The following is a 17,390-nucleotide window of genomic DNA, read 5'->3' as shown; positions in this document are numbered from 1 at the left end:
TTTGGACGTTGCATTTACATTTTATTATAGTAGCAACTGTTTCTGTTGTTTCTTTGGTTATTGTTTCTGGTTGTAGGCACTGACTGCACATCAGCTGCTGCTATAACACAGTATGTCTGTCTCTAACTACACACAGGTTGCAAACGTATATAGAATGAGAGGCAAAGTGCAGATTTCCTCCATATCTTATGGATATTTCACATAGTATTAAATGCTTAACAATAACAGTACAGAACAACTGATAAACTGCACATTAGCACAAACTGTGAACGCAATAACCGCAGGAAGTTTGTGTAAAATAAACAATTTGGATGGATTTTAAACAGATTATTTCCTGTGAGTATTACATAATGGATACGTTTTTGTATATGATTTTCCAGCTGAATAAGGAAATCTCTCAGGGTAAAGGCACGGTGAAGACCTGAACATGAGCTATATTCACAGAGCCTTCACTCTCTGCTAAAGAAGCACCATCCTGCACTAGAAAAACACACAGTTAAAACAACCCAAGAGCTAACAGAACAATGGCAAAGCAGCAGGGAGAAGAAAACACTGAATTTGGCTTGAAAAGAAGCCTATTAAGTATGTATGACTGTTAAAAATAGAAATGTATAATACATAATACACACAGAGAAACGTTTCTTAAATATCAGGAATAATAATTTCTCATTCTACACAAACTTCTTGCAGGTATTGCGTTTATTGTTCAGTTTATCTGTTGCTCCATACTGCATTCAATATAGAAAATATCCATAAAGTATGTCACTTAGTCAGGGGTCATCAGTTTACTCACTGTCCTTAATGACAAAGGTTAGGAGCCACTGTGCTAACATGTCTAAACTACAGGAACAGACCATCCACTTAGTTTAGTTTGTAGAAAGAACCAGATGACTGTTTCATGTCGCTCTTTCAAAACACGTTAAAAAGAAGCTCACAGGAAGTTATGATGCCACAGACAGGAACTGGAGGCTTCTGGGACACACAAGTTGGGCAGAGGACTCTTTTCAAAAGGTGAAACTTCCTTTTTTTTCTCTCTTTGGTTTGGTATTAACGCTCAAATGTGGCTCCACCTAACTGTCAGTCAATATTGAAGGAAAAAGTGAGACAGATGTTTCTTCTTGTTTTGACAGGGTTATATAACTGTGTCCTGGACTGTAAATCCACTTTGTAAACTGTTAGGCAAACATGTTTTTGTGTTTTTCTCCAAACAATGGGTCCAAAACATATGAATCACATTCCTGAGCACTTTGCAGCAGTGTAAATAAAAGTGTGTATTCCAGGATGGAAAGATTGGCCAGCCCTGCCCTAAAAGGGAAGATGGTTTTTCCAGGCAAACCTTAAATTAAACTCTGAACTCGCAAAAGCTATTGAAAAACACAACACAGGGCGAGTGAGGAATGCTGTGGTTTGCAAAAGTCACACACTGCATATTGACAAGATTTCTGCGAAGCAATGTAACAAGTTCAGCGCGGCAACAATGAGGAACTTACACTGCGTCTCCGACAACAGCTGACATGTAGTGATGGGAATTTTGCACTGCAAGCACATATTTCATCCCTAATGTCTACTTTCCTAACCAGTTGTCAGCCATGTCTGTAGAAACTGTCTGTGAATCTGCAGCCAAGAGAAATTCTGTTAAATTTAGCTACAATGGCAGACTGGGGAAACTACTCAGTGAGTGTCATCCCTCAGGAGCGTTGTGACATACATCCCTGACAGTACAGCCGTGTTTCCAAAGCTAATGACTATATGGCCTCTTAAGTGTCGTTCAGGGAATGACCACGTGCTGATTCTCCTTTGATTAAAGCCCCAGCAGCGGAAGTGGGACCAGGTCATTGTTTTGGAAGTCACAAGTAAGTCTCAAGTCTTTCCGCTCAAGTCCTGAGTCCTACACTTTCAGTTTTGAGTCTTAAACAAATCATAATGTGCTCTTCACCGAAATGCCTTTGTAAATTCACAAAAAGCATACATGCATTATAAAATTTGTTTTTATTTGTTAAAACAGGTGCGACTGAACTTAATCATAAAAAAGTAGTGCTGACTAGGTTTGGGCGGATTGAATATTTTCATACATTTATACCTTTCTGAAATTTCCCCAGGGTATATGGTACATGATGGTATTTGTGTGTGGCGCTGGAACTCACTCACCCCAGACTTTACTACATTCTGCAAGCTTTTTAGTTTTTCAGTTTGATAACTAAACAATAAACTCACAATAATATCAAGAAGTTTAATATCCTTACAACTATGTCATTATTGAACAGAGAAATACATCCATACACCTTCTGAATTCAAGTTTCTCTCTTTTATAGAACCAAGACTAGCCTAATATGCACTTCAATCTAACTCAACAGTAACAAAATAAAACACAAAATCATCTTGATTAATCTTATAAGCTGTTAGTTAGTCCAGTGTTCCAATAATCACCTGCTCTGGTTCGGTAAAAATAAATCCTTAAATCTGTCTCTCTCTGCTGTTGCGGGCCGGCTGTTTACAGTCCTGTAACGTTATCCCCACCACCTGCAGTCAGCTCAGCTGCCTGTTGCACCAGACAGATCTCTGGTGGTGCGTGATGTGCACTACACACAAAAAAATCCTCATTGCAGTTTCTCCAGTATGGAGAGAATTAAACGATGAGTGTCTGTATTTTTGATGGTGTTGAAAGTCAGTGTTGGAATTTTAAATGCAATAGTTTATTGTAATACCATGACACTACCAAAGCCAAGTGCTGACCCTTGCACATAGCATATAGCACTATTAACTAACTAGTTCTGCAATTAGCCAAAAGCAACCCCATTAAATTGCTAACTATGTTAATATTAGCCCCACTGTCATACCCTGTTCTTTGTGCAGTTTCACAGTTTAATTTTTGACTCGCAAGTTTTGCATACTGCAATTTAGTTTTTGTTGACATCCGGGTAACTTGACAATAGTTAACAATAGTTGACTGACCCATGAAATTACGTAATATTAATTGATTCTTGGTGCACTTTATAAATAACATACATTTTAATCTTTGGGCTTAGAGTATAGTAAAGTATTTTCAAGTCAAAAGGCTCAAGTCCAAGTAAGGTCACGAGTCATTGGTGTTAAAGTCCAAGTTGAGTTGCAAGTCTTTTTTGATTTTGTCAAGTTGAGTCTAAAGGCCTTGACATGCCAAGTCCACAGTCAGCCATTGGTTGATGTCGGGGTTTTGGTTAATGTCTGTTGCCCTAGTTTTTGCGGTGTGCCCTGCCCTTGCCAGCTATTTTTCGCCTGATTCAGCACATTGAATCAGCGTCAGAGATGATGGAGCCCATCAGAAATCACTCTGACTGGCAGCTCAGTGGACAAGAAAAGAAATGGAGGTGAAGAAAGCAAACAAACAGGTAAAGTCAGGAGGGCCTGAGATTTTTGCCGAGCTCTTTTGCAGAAAAGGTTTGTCATTTTTTGTGTTATTGTTCACTTGTGCATGATAAATGTTCTTTGTTATGTGATGTGCTACTGCTAACTGGCTAAGAAGCATTTTGAATGTGTCCTGCCTGACTTCCTTTTTGAATGATGAACACAGACTACTGCCGCATGCTGGTATGGAAAGTTATTTCCTCTCACACAGGTGCAGAACACGTGTGAGTTGGCTGTTGGCTGAAGTCTCTGCAGTGTGTTCACTGTTCATTGCATTTTTTTTGGAGACACAGGTGTTAAGGAGATTTTAAGAGATGCAACTGTTGGCCTTTGTTGCCACTAGTTCTTAGATATCAGCCTGGTGCGTCAGGGCCTTAAAGTCATTAAATCTGTGACTCAAGTCTGACTCAAGTCATGTTACTTGAGTCTTCAGTTAGCAGCACATAGATGTGTATGTTTAGATATCAATGGTCGAACTGCACTGGCATGCCAAACACAGCCAAAACAAAGAGAAAGAGAGAAACACAAACCACCTCAATGATTACAGCAAAGTTGAGAGCAAGCATAACTCAGACCAGCATCTGATATTTTGTTTGATATTCTTGTTCCACTGCACTTCCAAGTTAACATTTTTGTCTAATTACTCAATAAACCATAAATACACCCCCCCTCCAAAAGACTTGGAATCCTGTCACCAAAACACACGAATAAAGCAGAAAAAACAGATCAACAGAGTTCCAACATGTGCTTGGAAATAAATTAGTAATGTGATCACAATAACACTGTCTGTTTCCCAAAGTCTGCAACAGCAGCTTGACTAATCCACTCCCAGCCGCCTCTGCTGGCTTTCATTAGGCTGCGGTGGCTGTGACACTTGTTTTGTGTTCCTCACAGGTTGTTAAAGTCATTTAGTACAGATGTGTACATATGCATTACACGCTAGCAGAGCTCGCTTTTGTACATATGGCACTGACTTAACCTGGAGGCTCACCCTACCATTAACTATAGCTGGTACATGCCCTAACCTTCACCTAACCCCATTAAAGAGGAAAACTATTTTAGCTCATGCTGGATGCAACTTCAGTGAAACCAAATTGGGCGCACACATTTTGTCCCTAATTCATCCACAATCAAGTGGTTTTAAATCCAATTTTTTTCCCCAAATGTGGATGATGGCAGACCCCACACACACACACACATACACACACAGGACCATCAGACCCGCCAGTCCTGGAGGAGTTGATGTTCTGACATCTGGAGAGCAGCTGCCCTAACCTCTCCTCCTCTCCAGTCTAGCCCAACCTCTCCCTCTAGGGACTTAAGGCATTTCTCCGTCTGCAGCTCCACATCCAACATCACTCCACTATTATCCCCCAACGAAGCCCCACCCGCCTGAGGAACGCCCTCATAGTCTTTCCAAGCCCTAAATCTGGACCAGCTAAATTATACAGGAGAGACATTTTAGGGAACAGAGGCAGAGATAAAAAAAAAAATAAAAAAATAAAAAAAAAAGGCCTGCGCCTCGAATCCAACTTCTCCTTCTCTCTGAGGTGTGTTGATCTCTCTGTTTCCCTCTCACTCTAACTCTTCTTGTGTCTTTATAGTCTTGGAAGATAAAGAAAGCAAAGTGATGGCTCATGGCTGGCTGACTGGCGCTGCAGACAGACGGCTGTGTTCTTCTCGCCTGGCAGATCTCAGATCAGACCACGGCCCCAGGAACTGTGACAGAGCCGGCTATGTGGCTGCCAGCCACCAAGACGCAGAGCGCTGATCAGACATCTGTCTTCCACAGACACACACAGGCAGGTGGCATCAGAGACGAGAGGAAACCAGGGCTTCACCTCAGCCATTATAATGATGCCCTGGGATGTGTCACTCTGATTTTGTGTGTGTGTGTGCATGTGTTCATATTTTGTCTCAAAGGAGGTGAGTTCTCAGCGTGTCATCAGTGACTCACTGACCTCCAGGGACGACTTGACAACTTCAGGAAAAACAAGGCCAACGGTGTGAAAGTATGAAACTCTTTAAGTACACTCTGTAAACACATCAGTTTTTTACTCTCGGGACACTCTGATTCCAGAATCAATACCAGATCTCTGCCAGCGTACAATCCACAAGGAGAGTTTTTAGCTGCCAGTGGAGCAAAACCAAATTACTGCATCTCATTTACGCAGTTTATTCCTTCCACCTTCCTCAGGGTCTATCAAGGTACGAGACTGGCTCTGTTTGCGCAACATCTTAACCTCTCAGCATGAGAATGTCTCCTTGGGCTTTGGCCTTAATGAACTGCAGATTTCACCCCTCTGCCTGTCTCGGAGAGATGTCAAGTCTGGAGAAAAGCGGATAGAGATATGCAGGAACACACATGAGGTATTCCAGCTGCTTCTATCTTTCGTCTCAATTCTGGTCCAGGGGTGGGATGGAAACCCCTCTGCTTCGCCTCCCTCAAGTAAATCTACGCTAGCCTGTCCTCCCTGTCTGTCTTCGCCGGCGTGAGCAAAGCTGGATGGCTGTCTGCAATGTTTCGGTGCAGTGGGAGAGTAATTAACTGCTGCCTCACCTGCCTCAGGGTAGAAAGAAAGAGACAGAAAACTGTTGGGAAACTGAGATAAAAGTTTAGAAGTTTCTGTGCTAGTGATGGGCGGACTGAGTCTTTTTACAGTAGCGGCTCTTTCGAGTTGATGTATGTAAATGTGCCGATTCGTTCGAGTTTTGATACTTTTTGCAAAATATTGTGTAATTTTCTTTGTGGCAGTCTGATACCGTACATGAATGTTTGACAGCTCCATGGGATGTTACAGAAATGTCACTGACCAGCGATGTGTCATTCTTTGCAAGTAGCAGACGTCCCAGTTACATCCACAGCCTTGTGCTACATTCATGTGGTGTCAGAATAATCTGAAAAATGAGTTCCTGATCATGTTTCATGGCTCACCTGATCTGTTCCCTTTGCTCTTCATTATCAACATTTTGTTTAAATGATATGAGCAGTAACATACAACACATCTACTTTGTAGCGTCTTTGTTGTTTTTTTAACATTTAAACTTAAAGCTCATGAGCACACCAAAGTTGGAAGAGAAGCCATCTGAGAAGCACATGAATGCACCATTGGCCTTGCCTGGTGCGGGTCTAGACTTGAGTTTGATGTAATCGGTCCTTGCTCGTTCATTCAGTGCTGCGCTACCTCACAGCATGTTACATAAGCACTAGGCTTGTTTGACAGGTTGACCTGGTACATTAAACGAGTTGTTAAAAAAGATTTGTTCATTCTTTTCTGCCCATCTCTCATCTATGCAATGCTGTTCAGAAAAATGTATTTATCTAGGACTAGAATAATGTATGCTCCCCTGAACCGTGTCTCAGTAGAGATTTAAATAAATGTAAAGTAGGGGAATAAGAGAAAGAGAAATGAATGAAATGGATGGAGGAGGATGAGTGGGATGAATAAAGCTGTTGTCCTTCAAATCCCTCAAGAGGAAACTGAGCAAAGCCACACAAACTTAGCCTGGATTCGTTTAGTCCATCTCTACCAACATGCATCCTGTCTGGTCCACTCTCAAGAGACATGAGCCGCAAAACATCCTCATATAAAGGAGACATCCATACTTTGGTCTAAGAACAGCGTGTCTTGGGGACTGTGTTCTTTGCAAAACAGGAAATGGTCTATTTTCTTTTCAAAGGTGTACCGACAGAGAACATATATTCTTGCTGTTGGGAAAGAAAAGCATGTGGGATTGTGGGTCACTCTGCCATGTTTTTTCTTCAGAGGACTCTTGGACTCAGCGTAACTGCAATACACTTCAAGGAGGGCCCCCAGGGGTGATCGTGGGGGCAAAACAGGAAAACGCCAAAGTAGAAGCATTTGTGCCCAAAACCCCTGCTTTCAATCACTGCTCTGACACAATGGAGACAGGAGCAGTCGCAGAAACAAACTGGACCACAGAGACACTAAAGGGAAGTGAAAACAAATGGCCGAGTGTCGACGTGAAATGCTGCCCTGTGGTTTGCCTTCAGATAATCACCCATTTCTATTATTTGCACATATCCTGGCCTTGTTTTTGCAACAGAATGACAAACACAAGTAACGCTACATTAGTAAAGTGAAGGCTGATCCTTGAGACTTCTACAAGATGGATTGTGTGTTTGACACTTTTAGATTTTGTTCCCACAGTGATTAATGGCCCACGGACGACACACACATAAGTCCTGTCGCACTGTGTCACACATCTAGTAAGCGAGCTCAAGGTGGAGGTGGTCACTGCGCTCCTAATTGGTCAAGTCGTCAATGAGCTTGAATTCCTCAGAGGTCAAGTGAGCCGTGGAGGCAATTTGTCCTTTTACAGTATTTCTAAGGATATCTACACAGGCCCCAAAGAGAATTTCATCAATCAGTGCTTCTATTGATTTCCTTTACTCCCAACAGCTCATGCTAATCTCTAATTTACCAACGAAAATGTGGTTATGTCTCTTATTAACTAAAGGTCACATGTGATGTTTACTGTGTATACACTGGGCAATGTGCTGCTGTGTCATGTTTAAAGAAAGCCTTCAGCCACAATATTATCATTTGTCTATCAGTTACTCCTGTTATGTTGAATTACGTTCATTTTTGAACCAGAAACAACACCAATACCACCGGTACCTGTGCCCACGGTAATTCTGCTTCTCTGCTCTTTTAAAATCCCACACAGAGCTAATATGTTGTGTCTGTCTGTCTGCTTGTGTGTATGTATGTGTGTGTATCTGTAGTAGTGATAGTAGGCTATAAAATAATGTGGAAAACAAAATGAACTGGACACCGAAGCTACCATGACACATCGGTGCTGCAGCGATAATTTTGTCTCGCTGGGAAGCCAACGGAGCAGCTGCTGAGCTCCCTGGCCGTTTTCTTGGCTTTGGGCCGCTTCCGCCTCCTGTCTGAAGTGGAAACCAACGGCTCTGTGGAGCTCCACTGCTGGCTTCCAGGCTTCAGGGCGTTTGGCAACACTTCCATGTCTTGTGTAAAACTCATGTTCTCACCCAGATGTGCTGTTAGGTACCAACATTTGTCGCTGCTGGATTTAATGTGAATTGAGACTCAGTAGTACCAACATAATTCAGTCAGTACCCTTAAAAGAGTTCGACATCCAACCCTACCAAGGGGACACACTAAAAAAACAAAAACAAAGGGATGATGTACTGTATTCCTTTACAGCAGGTGTCCCCAAAACACTGTTGCATCAGAAACACACTTGTAAACACACAAAAACACACTTAGAGGTCAGCAACGGAGTGAAATAAAATTAAAGGAGTAGTTCCACATCTTTAGAAATAACCATATTTGCCTCCTTGTTGAGAATTAAAGAAGAAAATACCAGCACAACTTACCTCCAATTGCGTTACACCTGGAGATCATCTCCCACAGTACAAGCGCCATAGAGTAAACATCAGCCTGTTTGAAAGACTCAATGTTTTCTAAGTTGATTCTGGACTCCAAGACCTCTGGGGCCATGTACCTGGCTGTACCCACCTGGGAAAAAACAGAGTGACGAAGATTTCATTAAAGTCCATGATACCACACAGGAGTTGTTTACCTGAAAAGGCTAAAGCTAAGAAGTCCATCTTAGCGGTAAGAGTTATTTACCTGCATTAATCAAGTGACAGGTGGTAATTTTGTGCTGTTGTAAGCTGTCGCATCACGTTTATCTGAATCAAAACATGTTTGAAGTATAAAATAATTGGAAAAACGAAGGTAGCTCTGAGCTCAACAACACGTTGCTTGTCTTCACATAATTACCACCTTGGAAAATGTGTTCACTCACACTTCCTTACAATGCATTAGGGGCATTACAATGCATTAGGTGTGCTGCACAGCAGAGGGTGAGGCCTTTTTATAATGAGTCATTTTTATAACAGTCTTCTATGACTCTGGCCTGTTACATCAGCGTAATGAGTCCATTAAGAATCAATCAAGCCTGTTTTTCTTGTGACTGTAATAAAACGACCACCTCAGACTACTTACAGCACCATTTCTATCAGCATTATGGGCCAAGATATAGAGGCTGCCAAATATTTAGAAATGGTGTCCCTGCGTGATGGGGATCAGAAATGAAAAGTTTGATTGATGGCGCAGCTCTGTTCAAGGTCTGATAAATATCTTCAAAGAAATATATGGCAGGGCGGGGAATGGCCTGTGTCTGGGGCGCCAGCTCAAACTATATCAGGAGAGGACTTTTTTTTTTTTTTTTTTATCTCACAGGGGATTAAAAGTAAAAAAAAATACCAAATAAAAACAAAATTTAGGACTAGAAGGCTTTACCTGCCCACTGTTGGCCAGCTCATCCACCGACAGAGTGTTGTCCAGGCGGAGGGCGAGGCCAAAGTCACACAGGCAGCAGGTCAAGTCGCTTTTCACCAGTATGTTGGAGCTCTTAATGTCCCTGTGTGCAATTGGCACCTTGTAGCGACCGCATGGGGTGTGGTCACTGTGAAGGTGAGCCACTCCGCTTGCTAGCGAACCCCCCAGCAGCCACAGGTCGTGCCAGCTGATGACGTGGTGAATCAAGAACTCTTGGAGGTTCCCTCTGGGCTGGTAGGCTGTGATCAGCCAGCACTGTCTCTGCGCCTTCCTGTCCTCTGCTGTGAGGAAGTGAAGCACATTGTCATGTCTCAAGTCTGCGTCTGAGAATATCTCTTTCTCATTCTTCCAGGAGGCGTACTCTTCATACTGGAAGATCTTAACGGCCACCGTTTCAAAGCCCTGCTCCTCGCTGACCGAGGAGCCCTGCTTAAGCTTGGCTTTGTAAACTTCTGCAAAGCGTCCTTTTCCAACCTGAACGTCCAGTTCTATGGGCAGCAGCTCTGTGTTGTGGTTGAGGTTGTTGGCATGCGTGGAGCTACTGTCTGAGCCTTCGTCGTCTATCATTATGGCGTGAGCGTCACTGAAGTCCAGCGGAGCACCCTTCTTGCGCTTGGAGTTGGCTTGCCGCTGGCGGTAGACCCGGTAACAGTAGAAGGAAGTGATGACAACAACAGCCATAACCAGCAGAGGCACCAGGCTTACTAAGATGACTGCCACCACCTGGGAATCCATGTCTGAGGGGACAAAAGCCAAAGGGTTAGGATTATAAAGATGCAACCATTTATATAATTAAATTTAAATGAATACTTCAACCTCAAAATAATCATTTGTGTATCAATTACTCATCCAGTGGCATGCTGAAGTCTGTGTTCCTCCAATGTGAAAAAAAATTATAATAATTAAAAAAATTATTGATGAATTTATTAAGTGGAGGCTGCATTTAACATCAGCAAATCATATGAGTAGGAAGCGACAGGCTCAGGTGAGTGACAGCAGAACTCCTGAACACACACTTGCCCAGACACGTTACTCATCCATGCACGAGACTGTTTATGTGGAAGTGTTTTAAATGGTAGGCTTTTAGCAGAAATGCATGTGTTTGGGAAGCACTGAGCATACGACTGGATGAGTGAGACTTGGATTATACTGCAGGAGTTGTGTGAGAGTTTGTTAACGAATGCTTTGATGCAGTTTTGCAGTTGTTAGACAGGATTCTTCATTCGTCGGGGAAGCATACGAGAAAAACACAGCTTTCTTTGTGAATTCAAGGTAACGTTGGGTGAGTCATTGATATATAAATGATCATTTAACGGGTGAAGCATTCCTTTAAACCTGCACTGATATTTCTATTTGGAAAGTGACCAAATAAACCACACTGTGTAATGTGAAGATGTCACTTGCACTGACAAACTTGTGCACTTTAAACTTTGCAAAGTGATAATACAGTGTGTCAGTGTGTCAAGTGCCCTAAAACAAATGACGTAGGTTTTAAAAGTTCATCTTGGACCTCAAACAGCAGTTTACAAAAGTTCTGTTTAGTAGCCCATCTGGATCTTTTGATCATACCACATAATCTTCATATATGACACAAATTCTTAAAAGAAGATTGTGTAATATGATCAAAAACTACATGAAGACTTTGCCAACGATATTTGTATAGTTCAACACAGTTTTATAAAATTGGTCTTCTATTGTTCTCTTTTCTCTGTGTGAACACCATGTAAGTATTTCGAAAACACTTTGTCTTCCAAAATGCAAGAGAAATGAAACTCGAATTCCGTCTCGGCAGATTGTATGTTTTTGTCTATCTTAAGAGTAAAGTAATATTCTCAGAGCAGCAGAGGAACCTGACCCGTCTCTCTCTGTGGAATGTCTATAAGCATCAGAAAGCTAAAGTTAGCGTCTGGGCCACAAATGCAAACCGCTCCAAACCCTGACCCAGTCAACCACATATTGTGTCTCTTTATAGTATTCTTATAATTTAGGTGGTGGTGTGTCTGGAGCTGCTATGGTTTGGGCGAACAGTGAAAGTTTATGCTTGTGCTGCGTTTATGGTCCAGTGTTTGAAGCTGCAGCCATAAACGGACCTATAAAAACTATATCACCAGACACAACATACTGAAAAAGAAAAGCCAGACCGGTCTACAGTTTGATGGGTTCTAAATTTAATCATTTATACGACCTCTTGTCTAGTTGCTAAGATGCAATACAACTCTCCTGAAGGTTTTAAAATTAGCAGCTATTAAAGGCATCTTTTTTTAAATGTAGTTGATTTGGGTTGCAAAACGTGAGAAAGGAGCAGATTTAAAAGGAGAAATATGCTCACAATTTTTCCATTTTGCCTAAAAGACTGATAAGAAATTCATTTGAGAGGCAGGTGTGGATGTGAGGAGCAGAGTCAGGTTGAAATAAGGGAGGAAGACGAATGGGGAAGGCATCCAGTCAAGCCCTCTGGTTCTCTCTAATTTCTTTTTTTTCTAAACAGGAAACCACATGTCTGAAATCCTCAACATGGCCCCAGACAGTTTGTTTTTATTTTCGTAGGGTGAGAGGCTATTTCTCACAACAAACCTGTCACTGTGCCTCTGGGAGTCTCTCAGCCTCGGCCAAAAACCCTCACTTAAAGGATGAAATATTGAATGTTCAGGGGAGAAACTTCTGTTTGGCAAAAATTGTGACTCACAGTGTGTTTTGTTGTTTCTCAGTTTGAAAGTTTTTGCTCTGAGGTCTTGTTTGTAAACTCAAATCATTCTTTAAATGAAATTTGTTTGTTTGCTTACTTACAATACTTAATTAGCTAAGCATAAAGACAGGTAATACAAGGAAACACCGAGCTGAACGTCTTGTCATCATTGTGAGGCTACCAGGCAACCAGCAGAGACTCCAAATCATTGCTCCCGGCAAAGAAATTGTCTGGCACATAGCCTCCAGCAAAATGTTAGCAGCTTGTTTACAATCGTGTGACTATTATGGCACGTGAAATTCAGATGGAGGGCAAAAATTGATAAATCCCTATTCAATTCAATTCAATAGAATTTTATTTATCCTGAAGGAAATTCTTGTGCCAGAGAATGCTTCAAATTAATATACTGCATGAATTCAAAACAGAGGAACGTGACTTCAAAAGAGAGGAACGTGACTACATAAAAGGGTTGGATGACCCTGGAGACAGCAGGTATCGTCAGAAAAACTCATATTAGATGTGATCCAAACAAAACAATAGTAGTTTTTCCCACAATGTGAACAATGTTCCTGGTGTGGACACGATCGTCGTTACAAATTACCTCGTCCTCCAGACATCCTGATGTTACTAGCATTACACAGTGAGCCGATGAAAGTGTACAAGAGTCTGGTGGACTGTAACCATATTGTCTGCGGTTGGGTTCAAGTCTGAAACGACCACCATCTTGTTTTTTTTTTTGCTGGGATAGTAAATGTGCTTGAATAACTGTCTCAACTCTGTAAATGGATGCGGCGCTGTCAGGCTAACGTTACTAACTAAGCTTAGCTAATATTAGCTACTATTTCTACCTATGTGGTCTGTTCCCAAAGGCCTGGTTTAACACAGTTAAAAATCTGGGTCTTGGCTAAAAACACACAGAAGTTGTCACAGCACATTGAAATTGCATCCAACTCAAGGCATTTTCAACCCAAAGCTTTAACGTTAACTTCTTGACATTTGTTGACTCTGTCCTCCTGACTGAAGACGGAGGTTTTTGTGACTTTTTCTTTACTTCCCTCCTTTCAGGACTTAAAGTGGCCTTGTTTTCTCTAATTTGATCGACTGGAACAGCCATAAAGAGCACAAATCATAAGCATTTGTGCAGTTTGCCTCCAGTAAGCATAATTTAAGCTTGATTAAACTTTAAAATCAGGTGTACTGGTAGATTAACTCATTAACCTTTATGTTTGTTTATCATAAACTTGTTATTCTGAAATTAGGTATTTTTCTAACACCATTAGCCCACTTGTCACCACAGTGGTCCAGTTCCGTGGAAACAGGGTTCTCCGTTACTGTGGCAACTATGAGGTATTTCAGCTGGTATGCGATAAACAACTTAGTATTTCCTGTAACTTGGCTTTGAGATGTTTCTTGTAGTGTCCCAATTCATCCTTCAGTTGTGTGGAAAATATGCCATACGTGAGAGTTTAATCAGAATCAAATGTTTTGGACAATGAGTCACTGGTCACTACCTCGAGGAGAAGAGGTAGATTCACCCAAATTTACTGGAATTGTTGCCTTGAGCTCCTTCATTACAACACTGCCTCGTGTTAGTCACTGAGAAGTTACAGACAGTGCACAGACATTCTCAACAGCAAGCAAATATATTTCCATTACGTGGTTCGCACTGTGCAGATGCTTTCAATTTGGCTCTCTGTGCACAGCCAGGTCTCAGAAATGTACCTCTGTGTTATTATTGCCTGGATGCTGTAGTCAAAATACATCTGATTCCAGGACCAGTGCTGTAACTGGAGTCTACAAGCTAATGTCTAAAGCTACAAGACCTGTTTGCAATCATGTATCTGGAGAGCATTATGGTGCACACATGTAAGCATTCATGCATGACGCCTTACATGACAAGCTGATAGAAACTGGCATAATAATATTAGGCCGACCGGGGCTATGACGTTACCATGTTATGTTGCGCAGATGTAAGAACCAAAGAGTCCCAGTTTTACATACATAACACAGTTGTTACTGCACTATTGCTCCACTGTGAAAGCATGCAAGAGAGAAGCACTAATAAGGAACTTATGTAACTTCGTACGACTTAAAGGAACAGGTCAGAAATGTGGGAAATAAAACTTATGTGCTCCTTCTGTGTGTTGACTGTTAGATGAGAAGACTGATACTACTCTCATGTCTGCCTGTTCAATGTAAGACCAGCCAGCGGCCATTTGTCTTAGCCTAAAGACAGAGGGAAACACCTAGCCTGGCTCTGTAACATCTCATCCAACTCTCTGCAGTAAAAACTGTCTAACTATTCCTTTAATTTCAGGAAGACAAGAGTTTATCATCATTGCATTTCTGAAACTTCTGAATAATCAACCCATGAAATGATCATTTGTATATCAATAACTCGCCACGTTACCTTAGATTCGTGAAGATCAGTTTACAAACTCGACTCACACGACTCTTGCAGTACAATCCAAGTCTCCTTTATCCAGTCATATGCTCAGTATGGTAAATGGACCTGCACTTGTATAACTCCTTTCTAGTCTCCCATCCACTCAAAGCACTTTGATTGAGATTTAAAACATGTCAGCACAAACAGTCTCATGCACGGCTGAGTAGCATGCCTTGTGCATTTGAACTCTGCTCATTGCACGCTCAGGGAACGCTACTCGTAGGCGGAAGTGTTTTATATTGTAATGTATTAGTGAAAATGCACGTGTTTGTGAGGTACGGAGCATACGACTGGATAAATGAGACCTGGGGTATACTGCATGACCGCAATGAGAGTTTGGAAACAGACGTTTTGATATAGTTTTGCTGTTGTTAAGTGTGGCCCATGTTTCACTTCAATTCGTCAAGAATGTTGTGCTTTTTTGGATCCTCCACTCACCGTGGAGATGTGAGAAATACACAAATTCAATGTAGCACGCCGTGAATAACTGATATACAAATGGTCATTTTGTGGGTGAAGTATCATTTTAATATGGTATTTCCAGTGCAGTTGATGCATCTTACCAGATCACTATGGAAATACAGTGGAAACTGCTTATAGTTATACCTGTCACAGTGATCAGTGGCCTCTATGGATCAAAAAGCTTGGGACAGAATCATTTCTATACAAAGGCTGTTGAAGTAATCAAGTAGTCCACTTACAGTAATCATTTGGGTCTTTTCATACATGGAGGATATATGAAAAACAATTAAAAACTATGGAATTTCATGATACTTTGCCTGATGATAACCAGTCTGCTTCCATCTGGCTACCTGAGGCTGCTGCTGCATGCACATTGAAAAAACGACTGGAAAATGAATTCATTTTCTCTCAATGAAAAACGGAGTCAGTCTCCTCGAATCTTTCATCAAACTGTCAAAACAAGCCGATAACATACTGCAGCGAAACTTGGTGTTCCTCAGGCAACCTCGTGTAGTCTACTCAGACAACGAGTACCAGTCATAGCTGCCTGTGATGGAGACAGAAAAGAATGCGCGCACAGAAAGCACCTGTGGTTGAAGACGCCCACGTCATGTAAATGCACATGGCTGTATTTTGAAACTTGAAGCTGTCTGTTTCATTACTTTATAGTCAGGTAATAAATATACAAATATCAATTACGAGTTTAATCTGCATGAGAAATAAAGAAAAAGAAAAATATTTGATTAGAATAATCATCTGCTTATGGTGATCAATCTGACATGCAGAGACGTGATCACTATGAGAGGTTTCCACTGCAATTTCAAAGTCACAATCCTCAAAAAATAAACTGGCTGAAGAAACTCACTAAGCTCAAGAGTGGGTGAAAATAAAGGATTAGTAGGCGAAATAATTGTGTCTTAACTTACTGGAGTTAAAGAAGATTTGCTCATTGCACTCATCCTCCGAGCAGGAGCAGATAAAGAACTGTGAGCCCATGCCCTTTCTTTCTTTCATCTCACACTTGCTGTTGTTGTAATCCTCCAGGGCCAGGCCGTACAGTTTCTGAGATCGGTTGTGGCAGACTGTATCAAAGGTGAAATTGTCATCTTTCGCCCTCCTTGGAAAGAGAAAACACACACAGAAAATACTGCCATTTACTGGATTAAGTTTGATTTGTAGCCTCGGCTCACTCTTTTGGCAGTGAAGTCCCCTTTTCAGAGATCTGTATTATCATGTAAGAAGGCAATGATGGCAGGTCTGCAGTTGTGCAAATAATGCAATTTTTTAAGCCGTACAGTGATAAAGTGGTAACTGTAAACGGCGTATTTGTCTCCTTCAGCAGTCCACAGTCTCAGCATTATGTAAATGACTGCAATACAGAGGTCACATTCACAAACAGCCAGATTTTGAAACACCATAACAAACAGGAAACAAGGAAAACCCTGAACCTGCACAAACATACATATTTAAATGTGGCTTCCTGCTGGGCAGCATCGGCCGCAGAGTTGTGAGGAACATTTTAAAGAGGTCCTGCTGTCCATGTGTCATTAGCTTTCTGCTGACGTCAGCTCAGAACATGCCTGCAACATCGCTAATATAATGAGAAACAGCAACACGGCCTTAAGCTTTTAACACCGATACAAATCTGCCTCCTGCTGCTTCTCACATTCTGAGTCAGATTCAGTGCTGATGAGTGTTGCTGTCATAATGCAGCGAACAGTCTTCACCAGGATGCTGACTGACAAAGTGTTCAAAGGAAAAGGTCACTTCAAGGAAGACATCTCAGGGCCTCTGGGAGGAAATTATGCCTCATCTTATTAATAAGAGTATCCACAGTGCCCTCGTTTCCTCATTTCTTTCTTTGTACGTGTAGTATCAGAAATGTTCATTCCACTTTAAAGGGAAAGTTCAGCACAAAATCAAAACTACATATTTTTCCTCTTACCTGTAGTGCTATTTATCAGTCTAGATCATTTTGGTGTGAGTTGAGAGTTGGACATATTGACTGTAGAGATGTCTGCCCTCTCTTGAATATAATGGAACTAGATGGCACTTGTCTTGTGGTGCTCAAAGT

At 41.5% G+C, this 17,390-nt stretch overlaps 1 protein-coding gene across 1 annotated transcript in view; it reads right to left on the bottom strand.

The window, feature by feature from the left end:
• The window catches only part of tgfbr2a (transforming growth factor beta receptor 2a), a 31,708-nt gene that overhangs the window by 5,704 nt on the left and 8,614 nt on the right, over window positions 1-17,390 (bottom strand). Inside the window, exons 3-5 of the mRNA XM_033638043.2 lie at window positions 16,243-16,433; window positions 9,684-10,459; window positions 8,753-8,894 (exon numbers count right to left, since the gene is read on the bottom strand). Of these exons, the coding sequence (XP_033493934.1) occupies window positions 8,753-8,894; window positions 9,684-10,459; window positions 16,243-16,433 (1,109 nt within the window). The remainder of the gene's footprint in view (window positions 1-8,752; window positions 8,895-9,683; window positions 10,460-16,242; window positions 16,434-17,390) is intronic.

Source organism: Epinephelus lanceolatus, chromosome 16 (genome assembly GCF_041903045.1).
Source record: "Epinephelus lanceolatus isolate andai-2023 chromosome 16, ASM4190304v1, whole genome shotgun sequence".
Taxonomy (NCBI): Eukaryota; Metazoa; Chordata; class Actinopteri; order Perciformes; family Serranidae; genus Epinephelus; species Epinephelus lanceolatus.
This window is presented reverse-complemented; position numbering and strand designations above follow the sequence as displayed.